Source organism: Macaca nemestrina, chromosome 12 (assembly GCF_043159975.1).
Source record: "Macaca nemestrina isolate mMacNem1 chromosome 12, mMacNem.hap1, whole genome shotgun sequence".
Taxonomy (NCBI): Eukaryota; Metazoa; Chordata; class Mammalia; order Primates; family Cercopithecidae; genus Macaca; species Macaca nemestrina.
In genome coordinates, this window is record NC_092136.1 from 75,843,405 (window position 1) to 75,860,119 (window position 16,715).

General features: G+C 53.6%; 1 protein-coding gene across 1 annotated transcript in view; it reads right to left on the reverse strand.

Moving 5' to 3' along the window:
- Nucleotides 1–16,715, reverse strand: part of LOC105468943 (guanylate cyclase D-like) — a 63,953-nt gene that overhangs the window by 4,587 nt on the left and 42,651 nt on the right. Inside the window, 6 exon segments of the mRNA XM_071076088.1 lie at nt 3,555–3,710; nt 3,862–3,993; nt 5,060–5,166; nt 6,195–6,253; nt 10,696–10,902; nt 16,220–16,305. Coding sequence (XP_070932189.1) covers nt 3,555–3,710; nt 3,862–3,993; nt 5,060–5,166; nt 6,195–6,253; nt 10,696–10,902; nt 16,220–16,305 — 747 coding nt within the window.

Below are 16,715 nucleotides of genomic sequence, written 5' to 3' on the forward strand. Positions count from 1 at the left end.
CACACTGCATCGCAGAAACGAAGGAATGAAATGTAAAGGTTATGGTTAATAGAATTATTAATCTTTCTTACTGTGAGTAATTTCAAGTTGGGAAGGGAATAGGCTGGGCCAGGCAACTTTCTAATGCAGCTGTCATATTGCAACCCATTCAATCCTTAACTACACCCAAGAAGGTAGATATTATTATTATTATTATTATTAGCAGCAGCAGCAGCTCAATTTTGCAGATGACACGCGAGGAAATGCAGCAAGGATGAGTAATTAACTTAAGCTTGCACAGCCAGTATGGGTGAGTCCAGGCAGTGGGGCTCCAGCGCCTACCCACTGAATACTAGATCATATCGTCACTTGAAGGAGCATTAATGAGCCCAAAGAACAAATTATCTAAACGTTCTGTGTGTAGTTGTGTTCCCCCTCCCACCTTAGGTGGGGTGAGGAGGGGACTGAGAAGGGCAGAATGGAGGAAGAGAAGCAACCTGGGTTTCGGAGAGAGACCCACCCACATTCCCATCCTTGCCGTACCACTCACTGCTGTGTTACTTTGGGCTGGTGGCCTCACCTCTGAACCCAGTAGAGTGAGGGCAGCGATGGACAATGGACAGCTAGGGCAGTCTGAAGAGTGAGTGCACTTGTATTAAGCTGTTGCTCGCCAGTCAGTGGCACAGCTTGCGGTGCTCCCTGCCCAGGTCAGCATTTGAGGGTTTTGGCAGCAGCTATGGTCTTTGTGCTGGTTCGTTTCAGGGAGAGAGAAGCGGTTTTGAAGCTTCCCCTGGCTGTGCTCAGGGGATGTAGGGAAGAAACCTGCCTGGAATGTAGCTGTGGCTGCCCCTCGGGGACAGTGTGGGTGGGCAGCATGAGGATACAGCGTTCCTCAGGAGGGCAGGTGGAAGCCCTCAAGGGGCAAGCGAGGGGGCGGAGGCCTGGGCACACCCAGTTGTCACAGGGACAGGGTCTTCTTAGGGACAGGTCACAGAGCCCCTATCTTGTCCTAGTCATGTTGCCATCTTCCTCATGACCATGGGGTGTTCCTAGAGTCCTTCAAGTACTGTCCATTGAGGGGAAGCTGAGGCTCTACAGGGGCAAGGAGGAGGCAAGAGCGGGGCTGCCCTCTCTGCTGCATTGGACTTTTACCCCTCCCCCATGGCATTTTTCCACCTGTTGATGAGAGCCACATGCGCTCGCCCCACAGACACAGTGCACCTGCAGCAGCCCAGCCACAGCCGCACACACATCCTTCATATGCATCCTCAGAGGCAACACGAGATGTACAGGGTCACGACTCATGAAAACAACAAGCATGCATCGACCTCACACACAACTTTCACATAGGCACACACACAACTCACAAACATTCAGACATTTCAGAGACGCCCTCAAAAGTCACAGTCACCACACATGGTTACATACACCCTGCACAAATCCAACTCTCAAACACCACACGTGCAAAACACAACACAAACATGCACATTGAGCATACACAGTGTACACACACTATATCCATATATCCTACACAAACGCCACACTCACAAACATACCACACACATTGCACACAAACACAGCTCACAACCAGTATGTACATTGAAGACTTAAAATACCAAGGCTCCTCAAACCCAGTGCACCAGAGCACACACAGCAGACAGAGAGCACAGATAAGCCTCTTGTCTGTGTGCATGGATGTGCACACACAAAGACACGTGAGCACGCCTGTATACACGGGCACGGGTGCACATGCTCATGGGAACTAGGCTGTCATCTCGCATGGCTCGTGACTCTGATTTTTCTCAGAAGCAGACCACACATAAGTCAAGTGGCTTCCACTAGGGCTGGTTTCCTGACATGAAAAAGGAAAGGAGGGGAAAGGACACAGTTTGGGCTAAATAAGTCAGACAGACTCCCTTGGCCTCCCAGGAATCTCATGATTAATCCAGCTGGGATGCTGTGAGCTTTGGGCCCTGGGAGCTGGGCTGGGGCTCCAGAATGCAGAGTTCTGTATCCTGTCTACTGAGGGATGGATGGCAGGCCTTGTCACCAAGCCAATCTCTCTGCAGGTCTGGAAGCTTAAAAAAGGGGTTATGTGGCCTCAGGGCTGCCACTCCCTGACTTCTTCTAGGCTGTGCAACTTCAGCCTGCTTGCCAGTTTTTCTCTCCTGTGATGCTGGGGTCAGGAGACCCGGGTTTGAGGCCTGAACCTGACTCCCCAAATCAAATTTGCCTCTGCTGGCATCAGTGACCACCTGGCCTCCTGGTGGATGGGCTGTGCTTCCTGCTGGCAGAGGCAGCACCTGCCTCCTGGGGGAACCTTCTGGGCAAGCCCTCTTGTACACGCCCCTGTTTCACAAGCCCCTTCTGGGCCTTCCAGGTTCCCTTCAGCTGTGGCCCCCTCCTCTCTTCTCCTCCTAGCCAGACCCACAAGGGAACTAGCTACCTGCAAGAAAGCCACTGTTGCTGCCTCCATTGCCTCCACTCTCCACCTGCCTCCAGCTCCTCATTTCAACAAGCACATCCATGGCAGAACTGCTGTGGCTAGACCGAGGGACAGTGTCCAGGTCCCTTGGCTATGTTCTTCACAGCTTCCCCTCCTCCTTTAATGGCCCTCTTCCCGTGGCACCTTGGAACACCCGCTCCTGGCCCTCCTCTCTCCTCTCTTGCATCTCCTTCAGGATCCTGCTGCGGGCCCTTCTCTTCCTCCTCCTCCTCCTCTACCTGATCTCTAAACATGGAAGCTCCCGGAGCTCCCACTCACTCTTTGGCCTGGCGTTTTCTCCCCTGGCCCTTTCCCCAGGACTGCTTCCTGGCCCAGGATCTCTCTTTTCCCGCTCATTCACTCAGGCCCCACATGGCAGCCAGATGGAGTCTCTCCAAAACACAGGTTTGACCAGGTCACCCTCCTGCTTAAAAGCCTTTGATGGCCCAGGGCGTCTGAGTCCACGTCACACTTCCCGTTTTCCTGTCTCTTTCACGACACACAGGGGCCAGGTTCTATATCACAAACCCACATACATCCTCCACCATCTCCTCTCCCCTTTCCTGCTCTCCCCAGCTGTGCCCAGTTAGCTCTTTCGAAGTCCCTCTCCCTCTCTCTTTCTCCTGCCTCTCCCTCCCCCTCTCTCTCTTCCTTCCCATCTATCTCTCCCTCTTTCACCTGATTTAGAGTTACCAGAGGTGAGGGCTGCAGAAACTACATTGTGGGGTTTCCATACCACTAAAAAGAAAGAAAAAAAGCCGAGCCTCCAGTTCAAAAGGCTCTTCACTTCCCTGCTACGTAAGTCCAGGAGGCCGAATGAGAGGGCATGGTGGCTGTGGGAATAAACAGCCCTTCAGTGCGCTTCCCCAGGCGGGTGGCCAGAGTTCATTTGTTTCTCTGCCTTTTCACTCTTCCATGTCCAGCCTACCCTGCAAGTTCTGACCTTGACCTGGGTCCACAGCACACTCCGGCATCTGCCCCCTCAACTCCTCCATCCACATCCAGAGACCTGGCTGCTGGCCTTGGCTTCACCTGGCCTCACCTGCCCCATCCTCTGCACCCTACTCCAGCTCCGTTCGCTGGGCCCTACCTTGCAGCTGGTGACCTTGTCTGAGTCACCTTTTTCCATATAGTACTTGACTGGGGCCCATAAGGCCACCAGGGTGGTGCAGGTGGTGGGGGCTTTGGAGTTGAGGTCCAGTTCTGCCCCTGGCTTGCTGGGTGACCTTGGACTGAGTCTTAGTAGCTGCATCGAAAATAGAGCGAGAATAATCTTTGCCTTGCATGATGGAAGTGAGAGGTACGTTGCAGATATTCTATCCACATTAGTTCCTTCTTTCTAGTGAAATAAAGACCCTCCCATGGGCTGCCCACAGGGGAAGCCTTGGAGACAGTGCCTGGGGAGACCTGAGCCGGCCCTTTAAAGGGTTCCTGGACCTTGGATCAGTCTTGTAGTTGTTCTTTGGGTAACCACCAATGAACCAGGAAGCTGAGGCTCGGTGCTGGTGGCTTAGGGACAACATGGAGATCTGGGGACAAGGGAGTGATGGAAAAAGGATGGAAAAAGGTAAAGCAGCTTCCAGGGAAGAGACTCCTGGAAGGAGAACTGAGGCTTTAAAAAGTTCATGAAGTTTGGCTGCATGGTGAGCCATGATGCGCTGTCTTCTCTGGCTCCCAGAAATTCTTCACCGACTCTCCATTTCTCATTGGTGCACTGGGGAGTTGGATGTGGTTTTAGTTTCTGTCAAAGTGAAGAGTGTGGGCTCAAGGTGGACACATGGGAAGAACAGAGACTGCCCCCATGGCCAGCTCCCACCAGCCCATGTCTGTAATAACAATTCTGAAAATATGCTGAGAGGATATTGTGATATTCCTCAAGCTGGAAGGATTTTGTACCCGGACACAAAAGTGATGGGGAAGGTTATCTCTAGCCCGCTGGTTCCAGGCCTTAATGGGTAATTAAAACTACTGATAGGAATACTTTTTTAGAATAAAAACCCTCTAGGTTGAAATTGGGGATCTGAAGGACAAGATGGGCCAGGGCATAGGGATAGAAAGGGGCTGGGCAGCCAGGGGAGAGAGCTGGCAGGGCCAGCTGGCGGGGGCTCCTCAGCAAAGGCCCTTGGCCATCAGTAGTGCACACTTGCTAAGTCGAAAAGTGACGTCGCAAGATCTGTGCTGCAGGTAGACTAGTGGTGGGAATAGAGGCAAGAGAGCAGCATGCAGCCTGGTGCCCTTGCTGTGCACCGAAGTCGGAGACCATAGTGACGGGCTGCGCAGGACTTGATGACTGATTGTGGAGGTGGTGGAGAGTTGTCATGAGAAGGACAGGAAAGAGAGGGCCATCACCTGTTTCTGCGCCAGGAGACTAGGCAGAGCAGTCAGGGTAACCTGTGGCTCACCAGGAAATGTGCACAGATCAGAGATGCTTCTCCTGTCTGTGGATGGGGTAGTCACACCTGCCTCCCAGGAGAGAGTGTGATAGGCCACAGGAGCCAGCATCCGGGAAAGAATGGTATCAAATGATCACCTATGTGTTATGTCATAGAAAATGTCAGTGTCTGGAGGCTGGACACATCCTGGACACATGCCAACTTGGGCCAGTCCTTTCCAGTGGGGAGGGGACCCTGAGATCTGCTGTTTCACATGCACAGGGGCCAGGTTCCATATCCTTGAGCCCACACTCTGCACGTTGACAGAGCCTAAAACCACATCCAGCTCCCCAGTGCGCCAGTGAGAAATAGAGAGCTGTTGAAGAACTCTCTCTGTGCTTCAGTCATTCGGGGAGGTTCCCCATGTGGGACTCCTCCGTGGGGTGCCCCATCACTCCGTGTATCCTCCTCCTCCCTCTCCCTGCTGAGCCCCGGGAGCCTGTGGGCTGGGGAGGGGTGGGGAGGAGTCCACGAGTCTCCAGGGTTGCCCGAGGGGCTCCTGGTTGACTCTGGAACAACTTGCCTGCCCCCTAGTGGATGGCTCAAAGAGTCTCTCAGGCCGCGGAAACCTGCGCTGGTCCTGATGGACTGGGGCCTCCAGCAAGAGGGACTTGTGCAAGGAAGTCCAGGTCACAGCCTACATGGGAGGTGGCATGGCCAGCCCTTGAGAAGGAGCCGGGCTTGGGTGTCCCACAGCCCCGGTGAACGCAGCAGCCCACTTGGCTAGTCAGTCTTCTCTCAGAGCCTCGTGTCCTCACGGCTTAATGAAGATGCAGGGTCCTGAGACAGTGCACACAGCAGGCGTTCAGTACATGTGTGGCCTTTCCCTCCAGCTCTGTGTCACTTCACCTCCCTCTTTGTGAGAGTGTAGACTCCACTCTGTCTTTTGAGCAAATCTGGATTGTCATGCACATGGATTTCCTTAAAGGGAGGCTCACCTGCCTCCACAGTGGCCTCCTTCACCTTCCCTGGTCTGTCATATTTCTTTCCCACTGAACTTTACTGGCCAGACACTGGGGTCACACAAACAGGGTTCAGACCCACCTTTGCCCTCCAGAAGCCCCCTTCTGCAGGGAGAGGCTGACACAAGACCATACCTAGAGTGTAGTCAGTGACGGACAGGGTGGCCCAGGGCTGAGGGGCCAGAGGAGGTACCCCTCCCACAGCACATTGGGGTGAAAGGGATTGTGTCAGGGAAGGCTTCCTGGAGGAATTGGCAGAGGAACAGAGATTTGGAGAGGAAGGAGTTAGCCAGGAGTGGGAAACAGGGAGCTGGGAAAGAGCCTCCAGGCCCGTACAGGGGTTGGAGGTGAGGGCGTCCATTGCAGCATGAGGGCAGTGGTGAGGGGAGGCAGGGCTGCAAGGGGAGCCATGAGCTGACATGCTGCCTGTGCCTGGTGTGCCGGGATCCCAGCTAAGCATCAGATCAACCAAGCCCAGATGCAGAGAACAGCAGAGGAGAAACCAGGAAGGCGACCTCAGGGGCTGGCATTGCTGGAAGGGAGATTATGTATTAGACGCCTTTGGGCTAGTTAGTTCCTTAATTTGTTCATTCATCAATTCAGCTTTCTAGTACATGCCTCTTCCTGGGCATTGGACTGAAGGAAGGAACTGGATAAGGTCCCTCCTGTCAAGTGAGGGTCAGGCATGGCAGCTACTAATTCCATATCGAGGAGGATTGGGAAAGGGTTTCAGGAAGAGGTGGCATTTTAGCTAGACTTTGAAGGATGTAGAGGCATTCACCAGGTGTTGAAAAAGGGACAAGGTCATCTCGGTAGAGAAAATAACAGGAGCAAAGATGTAGCATCATGAGGGGTTTGCAGAAGAGTAAGGAGTGTGTCATAGCCAAAGAGTTGGTTGTGTAGGGGGCAGATGAGGTGGGGCCAGCCTATGTAGGGCTAAAGTATTTGGACTTTTCTAAGGAGTCCATCCCAAAGTGTGCCCACCTGAAGAACCAGGGACCAAACAATTCCAGATCACCCAGCCCTGCAAGGACCTTCTGGAAGCCCATAGCTCCATCTGCCATAGCAAGAACCCAACCTCTAGAAATGTCCCCTTGCTGGGAGTGTACTCCAAGGGACAGGTGAATGGTCACAGGCTGCTGAGGGGAAGGCAGGGGCCTTCATTGGCACCAGCTGGCATTGACTCATCATGTAAGCCATGACTTGGGGCTGTATCTCTGGGGTCCTGTCTGAACATGTCCATGGAAGCCCATGCGAATGCTGGGCTGGCTCCTCCTGAGGATTTCCTCAGCCTCACCTGAAAGGTGCTATCCTCACTCCTGTTCTGCAGAAGAGGAACTTGTGTGCTCACTGAGGCTGCCTCCCCTGGGAACCCTCCAGGGACCATTGCTGTTTTTCTGGGCTTTTGTAGCCCTGCATCACCACCTCAGATCGGAGACAGATGGGCTGACACATACAAGGCACTTCACCCTCGAAGCCTCCAGTTCCTCATCTGTAAAGTGCACAAATAACTCTCATTTTAGAGGGTGGGCACGGTTTAGTCAGTGTGCGTGAAGCACCTGCCACACACCTGGCACATAGCAGGTAGCAGGTAAATGGGGAATAAATGAGACATAAAGCCTCCCAGGAGGAAACGGTCAGCCCTGGACTGGGGCACGATGCAGGATCCAGGTGGGCATGGGCCTATCTTCCTTTGTCCCTAACTGATGGAGGAAGGTTGGAGAGAGGTGAGAACCCTGGTGTGTGTTGGGGGAATATGGTTTGGCTGCGTCCCCACCCAAAACTCGTCTCGAATTGTAATCTGAATTGTGTGTCAAGGGAGGGACCTGGTGGGAGGTGATTGGATCATGGGTGGGGGATTTCCCCAGGCCAGTCTCATGGTAGTGAGTGAGTTCTCATGAGATCTGATTGTTTGATAAGTGTTGGGCACTTCCGCCTTCTCTCTCTCTATCTCCCTGGACACCATGTAAGAGTTGCCTTGCTTCCTCTTTGCCTTCTGCCATGATTGTAAGTTTCCTGTGGCCTCCCCAGCCATGCAGAACTGTGAATCAATTAAACCTCTTTTGTTTATGAATTACCCAGTCTTAGGTAGTATCTTTATAGCAGTGTGAAAACGGACCAATGTAGGGAGTCTAGTTACATGCAGTATGTCAGCTTTGGAGCCAGAGTTTCCTCCTAGAGTCCTTAGGAGCCTCTAAGAACAGAGCTGACTCAGCCTCTCTCAGCAACGGCAGTTCAGGGAGTGAGCAGAGGGGCGAGAGCTGCTCCCACCATACAACCTTCCAGAGGGCCCAAGAGCACGAAGACCCATGGCTGAATCTAGTCACACCCTGACAAACAGCACACATGCACACAACAGGTACTTGGACACACATCACACATATGGGCACACATGGTATGCACACAGATACATGTGCCACTGCCCCAGATTTTGGGACAGGAGGGGATGTACCACTGCCCCAGATTTTGATGCTCAGACATATAACATACACAGTAAAACTGCATACATGTAGACACACCAAAGCCATAAATGCATATACACAGAAACACACGGACACATAAATGCACATATACATAGACAACGTGCACAGATGTCTACAGACGAGCACATACATGCAGACACAGACACAATGACAACCCACACATGTCCACAGGTACAGGCACAGGCTCACTGTCACTTGCCTGCAAAGGGCCCTTTGAGCTCCGGCATCCACTTAAATATACAAGGTCACACAGATCTGTTCACCCACCCCACCTCCCCCAAGTCACATCTGCACTACACTTCTCAGTCGAGTGTGTGTTCACACGCACTGCCTCCTTGATCTAACAGCAGCCTCGTAAGGCAGTTAGGGCAGGGGCCTGGGCCCTCCTGTGCAGTGAGGAACAGAAGGCCTAGAGGCACCAACAGACCAGCCTGGGCCACTCGGCGCCTGGCAGGTGTCTTAGTCAGCTTGGGCTGCTGTAACTGAGTAACACAGATTGGAGGGCTTCAACAATAGATATTTGCTTCTCACCGTTTTGGAGCTTGGAAGTCCCAGATCAAGTTGCCATCAGGGCCTGGTGTTGGTGAGGCCTCTCTTACAGGTTCACAGATGGCCCCTTGTTGCTGTGCTCTCCCTTGGTGGGAAGAGCTACCTCACTGGCCTCTTCTCACAAGGGCACTAATCCCGTTTGTGAGGGCTCCAGCCTTATAATCTCATCACCTCCCGAAGGTACCACCTCCTAAACCATCACATTGGGACTGGGGTTTTGACATAGGAATGTGGGCGGAGAACACAGGCCTTCAGTCCACAGCAGTGAGAAAGAGGAGTCCTGGTCGAGCTCTGGTCTCTTCCTGTCCAGCTGTGGTGCCAGGGCATGAATCCATGCATATGCTCATGGATGCTCACGGCAGACACACAGCTATGCACCCAGAGGGGCTTTAGGAGTCACCTAGACCACATGCTCATTTTACAGATGAAGAAACTGGAGCCCCAAGAGAAAATCCGTAGGCCTAAAGGGGGCCACCCAGAGGGCCTGTGGAGAAACCAGGGCCACATCTCTGTCCCTGTCCCCACAGCTGTACCACATGCACAGACATAATCACACACAAGCCATGGGCACATTCCACAGACACATGTGTGCAGATCCTCCCTGCTCAACACTCCTGCAGGCTCGCAGGGCCAGGTGTGGTGTTTCCACAGTCCTCTCATTTAACTCTCATGATGGTATGGGATGGAAGAGTAACCGGCTCTGTTTTGCATTTGAGCAAACTGAGGCATAGAAAGGTTAGGCCCAAAGTTGCACAGGTAGAGACAGGCAGTGGCATCTCCCAAAGCCAATTCTACATACATCATCACATCCTTACATACCTCTTTTTTCTTATATGTGCGTGCGCGTGCGCGCGCGCGCGCACACACACACACACACACACATACGGGCACCCTGGCCTCTGTGGGCACAGCGGCCCTCAGGCAGAACATTTTCCCAACAACCACCAGTTCAGTTCAAAGTTTTTGTGCCAGTTCTCCCATCCTAAAGGGTCTTTTGAGGAAAGGATACATTTGTTTGGGGTTTAACCTGCCCGCTTGGTCCATGCCCCTCTCCCCTCAGTTTGGAAAATGAATTCCACGTGTGCCTGATCTTGCCTGCTCTGAAATCACCCGCGGATATTTGGTGAACACTCTTTGATGTTAGAAGCCAATTTAATAAGTTGGCTGTTGAGTTTTTTTTTTTTTTTTTCCTGTAAGACAGAACTCTCATCTCATTTTCCTGAGATCTGAGGATCTGAGGATCTCCCTCCTCCATCTTGAGTTTCTGAATTCCTGTGTCCCAAGGCCTGGACTCATGACACAGTGCTCACAAGACGCCCAAAGGTTTAGGCTGGCTTGGGGAGAAAGGCAGGGAAGGAGGCAGCGTACTTTGAGCATTTCCTAAGGGAAATGCGAACACAGGGCCAGGCCCTGTGTTAGAAGCTCTGAATCCTCTCAATGCCCCTTTTAGAGATGACAAAACAGATATGTCGCAAGTGGGAGGCCCAGCTGAGCCTGGAGCCCTTGTCTGCCGGGCTTCCCTTCCTCGTCCCAGCCTTGCTTCTGCCGGAAGCAGTTGTGCCACCTGAGGCAAATGACCTCCTCCCCCCTGGGCCTTGGGCCCTGCAGCTAGACAGTGGGCACAGGGCTCCTCAGGGTCTGCTCTCATGGTAATGAGCTCTCTGCATCAAAACCATTTGCTGAGAACAAAGCACCATGTGAAAGGAGGAGAGGGTTTCTATTTTTATTGTTTTTGTGTCGAGAGGCAAGTTCAGCTCTAGGATTCGTATGGGAATGCATCAGTTACTATCACTCTGGGCACTTACGGTTTGGCCACCAGGGAGCTCAGCAAGGAAGTCTTTGAAGGAAGTGGAGCAGGGAGGGGAAGGGGGTATACACAGGAGGCTCCATGCTGGTGCAGGCACCTGCCCCACACCATTCTCCTCAGGGCCTGGCCAAGGTCTTCCGTGTCCTGACAGGCTTTGGCAAAGGCCACCTTGATTTCTTGGTTTATGAAGTCTTACCAAGGGTCTCTGGGGAAAAAGGAGAAACAAGAATCATAAAGCGACCACTGAAAGCCGCAGTCGTGGGTATTTACAGCCCCACCCTGCTGACGGGGCGCTCCTTTCACTTCCTTTGTGCTCCTGGGCCCCGAGCAGCCTGGCTGTGGGCACCTGCCCTACCTAGAACTTTAGGGATCTGAGGCTGGGAAAGGTGAAGTGTCTTCTCAAAGGCCGTGCCGTTGCTGACTCATCCTCAGGTGCGGCTTCAAGCACAGTGGCCTCCTAGGAGATAGGGAGTTACCCCAGCTTCCGCCCCTACTCAGGACATCATCTTGGGAGGTTGGGAGGCCATGGTGAGGGCTTCTGTGACTCCCAGATATTATACAGATCCAGGGTAGGGACCCTGGACTCCTGCACACTTCCCTTTTCTCACTTGCTGCCCACAGGTGCCGGGAACAGGGTGGAGCTGGGTCACTGCTGTTACCCAGAGAAGAAAGCCAGGCTCCGAGGGACAGCCAGGGTCTCACAGCAACCCGGCTGGCAGGGGAGGTTTTTGCACCTGTTTGGCGAGGGCAGAGAGAGGGGGCCACTGTGTGGAATGTCTCTGTGATGTCTGGTGAAAAGTGCTTCCGTGGGTACTGCTGCTTGAGTCGGTGGCTACACCAAGACATGGTTACTGGGGTGGGGGGCCTTTGTCCCCTCCCCCAATCTCCACCAGCCTCCTCAAAATCCCCGGAGAGAAAGACAAATCACTTCTGCAGATATGGGAAATACATAAAGTGGGGATAAAAACACTTTTAGGAAACTTGGCTTCAAAAAAATAAAAATCAGATTATAACATACAGTGCAAGCAAAAATTTGATAACTGCTTTATAAATGTGGCTCCAAGACAAGTTCCCATCCAGCCTGTCCTGAGCCCCTCCTGCAGAGATTCTGTGTCTGTGTGTGTGTGTGTGTGTGTGTCTGTGCGTGTGTCTGTGACCTCATCTCTAGACAAGTAGAGGGGCATGTGGTGTTCCACACCCATGACAAGTGTGTGCACCCGGCGAGCTCACATGCAGGACTGGGGTGCAGAGACCCTCCCCTGCCTGCCTGGAGGTCTGGGAGGCTCCCATGTCAGGTGGTGCCCACTGTGACTTATCTCCGCCCTCCTCCCTCCCTCTGAGCCAAGAAGATGAAAACATCTCTGGCACTTTCTAAAGTTTCTGCCCAGGAGTGGAAAAGCCATCAGCTGAGGGGGCATAGGATGACAAATGGCTGCCAGATCTGCAGGTTCCCGGTTCTGAGACAGGATGGGCGGGGTGAGGACTGGGAGCTGGGCTTTTCAGTAGTGCCTGAAAGGACAGACCAGGGCAGGGGACTTGATGGAAGGTGGCTGGTGTGTAGGAGACTCAAGAGGTCACATTCCCTGGGTGCTGAGCACCGATGGACAGATGTGCCAATGCCTCAGCAGTCCAGGATCTCCTGAGTCTTATGTGGGCAGGGCAAGCTCCGCCAACTGGCAAACAAGAAATGTCAGTAGTTACAAGTGCTGTGGAGGCCACCACACTGGGAAATGAGCTGGAGGGTGACAGCAGGGCCTGTCTAGAGTGTGTGACCTGTGCCACCTCCTGACTGAAGCAGCATTTGACTGAGACCAGGATGACAAAGGGCATTCCAGGTACAGGAACAGCAAGAGCAAGCGGCCGGAGGTAGGAAGAACACGGTGTGCTTTCGGGAGGAGGCCCATGAGCAGCTGGTGAGCAGCAGAAGGTGGCAGGAGAGGCCGGGCCGAGGGGCAGTCACTGGCTGGACAGTGCAGGGCCTTGGAGGCTGCATGAAAGGTTGCTTAGTCTCAGGGCGATGGGACGGCCCAGAAGGGTTAACAGCAGCAACCTGTCCTGTCCATCATGTCTGTGGCTTTTGTTATTGTTGTTGTTTTGAGACAGAGTCTTGCTCTGCTGCCCAGGCTGCAGTGCAGTGGCACGATCTCAGCTCACTGCAACCTCCACCTCCTGGGTTCAAGCGATTCTCCTGCCTCAGCCTCTCAAGTAGCTGAAATTACAGGCGCCCACCACACACCTGGCTAATTTTTGTGTTTTTAGTAAAGATGGGGTTTCTCCATGTTGGCCAGGCTGGTCTCCAACTCCTGACCTTAAGTGACCTGCCCGCCCCGGCCTCCCAAAGTGCTGGGATTACAGGCATGAGCCACCATGCCCGGCCCATGTTTGTGTTTTTAAAAGATAATTCTGGCTGCCAGGTAGAGATGGATGGAAGGGAACTGTCTAGGAGCCCTGCGGCGGGCCACCTGAGAGGGGTGGTGGCTTGGGCCAGGGTGGAGGCATGGAGGTGGAGAAGCCAGCCAGAGAAGGGATGGGTGATGGAGTGGGGGCTGCTAGGCACACACACATGCTGTGTGCAGGATCTGAGCCTGAGGCCTGGGTCGGGGCAAGGACGCCCACCTGCCTCCTCAGAGGCTCTGGAGGCTCCAGACTTGCTAATGGATGGGGGTAGGTGTGGAGATGCCAGGAGCCCGGGATGGTGTTGGGCTGTCTGACTGAGGATGTTGGAGGACCAGGTTTCAAGGGTTGCTGGAGCTTTGCAGTCTGTGGTGCTAAGAAGCCCCAGAAGGAATCATTGAGTGAGCAGCCAGAGCGACGGGAGCCTGGTGCCCAGTGGGGTGGGAGCTCGAGGTGTGTACTGGGTGTCGTTAGTGTCTGGGTAGCAAGGGAGGCCCCAAGAAGGGGAGGATGAGCTCGTGCCAGAGGAGAAGGCCAGGGAAGAAAGAGTTTTTAGGAAAAGGAGGGCAGCAGAGTGAACACTGCTAAGCAGTCAAGTTGGGAACTAAAACTGCCCCTGGATCTGGTGACATGGACAGAGGTCACTGGAGACCTTTTGAAGAGCCCTCTGGCCTGAGGGGGTGGAAGTCAGACTGTGGGGGCCGGGGAGGGAGTGGGAGGTGAGGAAGTGAAGTCAGCGGCAGCCGCCAGCTTCTGAGAAGTTGAGTTCTGAGTGGAGACGAGCAGTGGGGTGGGCGCTGGTAGGGAGGCAAGGCCAGAGGAGGGCTTACTCCTCAGGACACAGGGAGGAGAACAGGAGGAGAGGCCCTCCACGTAAGGGAAGGGAGAAGAGGACCATGGGGGAGCTGAGGACCGAGTCCAGCCGAAGAGCCCAACGGGCCCAGACAGGAGCAAGATCTGCCACACAACAGTCAGGGCCAGGCCTGAGCCCTGTGTTCACACCACGCTGCCTGCCCTGTGTTCACACCACACTGCCTGCCCTGTGTTCACACCACACTGCCTGCCCTGTGTTCACACTACGCTGCCAGGCCTGAACCCTGTGTTCACACCACGCTGCCTGCCCTGTGTTCACACCACGCTGCCAGGCCTGAACCCTGTGTTCACACCACACTGCCTGCCCTGTGTTCACACCACGCTGCCAGGCCTGAACCCTGTGTTCACACCACACTGCCTGCCCTGTGTTCACACCACGCTGCCAGGCCTGAACCCTGTGTTCACACCACACTGCCTGCCCTGTGTTCACACCACGCTGCCAGGCCTGAACCCTGTGTTCACACCACGCTGCCTGCCCTGCAGGCCATCCATCACTCTGCAAAGAAGGAGGGCCCCAGCCACGTGAATCCCTTTCCACCAGCACAAGCTGGTTCTCCCCGAGAGGCTGGTGTGTCCCTGTGAAAAGGGTGTCCCTGTGTGTCTGCACCCCAGGAGGCTCGCCGTCCTACACTGGCATCTGCCCACACACTCACTCTCTTTCCCTCCCTCCCTTGTTGGGAGCCCCTCGGGACCCTGATGTGTGTGTGGCAGGGGGAACTCAGATGAACGAGAGCAACTCCTGCCCTGAGGCACTGCTGTGCCCCAGGCTTCCTGGGGTCCCAAGGCCTTGGCCCCCCAACAGCAGGAAGGGAAAGGCGATGGCTGCTGTGACCTGCCCTGTTCACATCAGTTCCACCTGGTTGGATGATACTCAGCCTGGGCTGCTCCAACTCTGGTCCCTTCCCAGGAAGCCCATATTGCTTGTCTATGAGGGATGGAAAGGGGTGGCCTTGGGTGGGGGGCCATCTTGGAAGAACTGAGCAGAGCCCGTTGGAAGTTTTGATGAAGGGTACATTCTGGGCAGAGAGATAGCGAGCCTGAGCTCTGGCCCAGGCACTGATGTGGTGGTGCTGTAGCACGCCAGGTGGGGCCTTGCCCTTCCCCAAGCTCAGCCTCCCCACTGGTGCAATCAGCCAGTCAGCCTCTATGGTCCCTGGGACCTTCTTGGCAATTGGCAACACCTGTGCCCCTTGCCCTCCGACTCTCTGCAGACTGCCTGCCCACGGATGGGATGGAAGGGAGTAAGGAACAGCACTTTGAAGTAAAATGTAATTAACTTTTCTCTCTTCCCCAACCCCATCCATGTTGCCCTCAGTGAGGGACATGGGTTCTAGGGGACAGAGAACAGAGGGAAGAGACAAATCACCAAGCAGGCACAAGCACTCTGAGAATCTGCTTCACATGGCTCCCCAAATGTGGGTGCTCTTTTTATCTAAAAATTCCTTATCTGCAGAAATAGTCTGAATAGCAATAAATGCCTGATAATGTTTACCAAATCATGACCTGTAGTCAGTTCAAAATGGAAAGACTGCATTCTCTGCAATAGAGATAGGCTTTGCAAATCCCGGAGCGTCCACATGTTGCAATTCAGATGCAGTCACTGCGGGTATGTTTATGGGTTTTTTTGTTTATCGTTTTTTGAGTCAGAGTTTTGTTCTTGTCACCCAGGCTGGAGTGTAATGGCACGGTCTCCTCTCACTGCAACCTTGGCCTCCTGGGTTCAAGCGATTCTCCTGCCTCAGCCTCCCAAGTAGCTGGGACTACAGGCACCCACCACCATGCCCAGCTAATTTTTGTATTTTTAGTAGAGATGGGGTTTCACCATGTTGGCCAGGTTGGTCTTGAACTCCTGACCTCAGGTGATCCACCTGCCTCGACCTCCCAAAGTGCTAGGATTACAGGCGTGAGCCACCGTGCCTGGCCTACTGCGGGTATGTTTATAAAGTACTGCGAACAATACAGGAAGGTGCTCAGGACAGTGAGCTGAGGGCACAGGTCGGGATGAGAAGTGATCTGGGCCGCATGACCTCATGCACGCCAAGCACATGAGAAACAGGTGCATGGGAGCCCTGCTGAAGTGCCAACAGCAGCTGTCTTCCAGGAGTAGAAAGATGGGGATTATTGAATATTCAAAGAATTCTGTATTTTCCAAGTTTTCCACACTAGGCGGGAAATACTTTTAAAATCAGAAAAATCACAAATATTGAATATAAAACAAAAGCGTCCAAGCTTTTTGGGAAATCTCTCCTACTCACCCAGGTTTGATGTCCACAGGTGCGAGGAGGGGCCTGGGGAAACCTGCCTTCCCCCGCAGCCAGTAGGTCTCTTCGATGCCCTTCCCCTGGAAGAGAGAGGGAAGGGGATGGGAAGGTCCCCCCACTTCCAAACCTCCTCAAGCTGAAGAGCAAGGGCAGAATGTGTGATTCCAACAGCTCTGTAGAGAGCAGCCTAGAGCCTGGAGATTCAAATCCTGGCTCTGCTGCCTTCTAGCTGTGTGACTTTGGCCGACTCACTTTACCTCTCTGTGCCTCCATTTCCTCAGTACTGCATAAAGTTGTAAAGATTAAATAAGTTAATATTTTTCTGTTAAAGAAATAACCTGGCCAAGTGCGTGGTGGCTCATGCCTATAGTCCTAGCCTTTTGGGAGGCTGAAGCAGGTGGATCACTTGAAGTCAGGAGTTCAAGACCAGCCTGTCCAACATGGAGAAACCCCATCTCTACTAAAAAATACAAAAATTAGCTAGGCATGG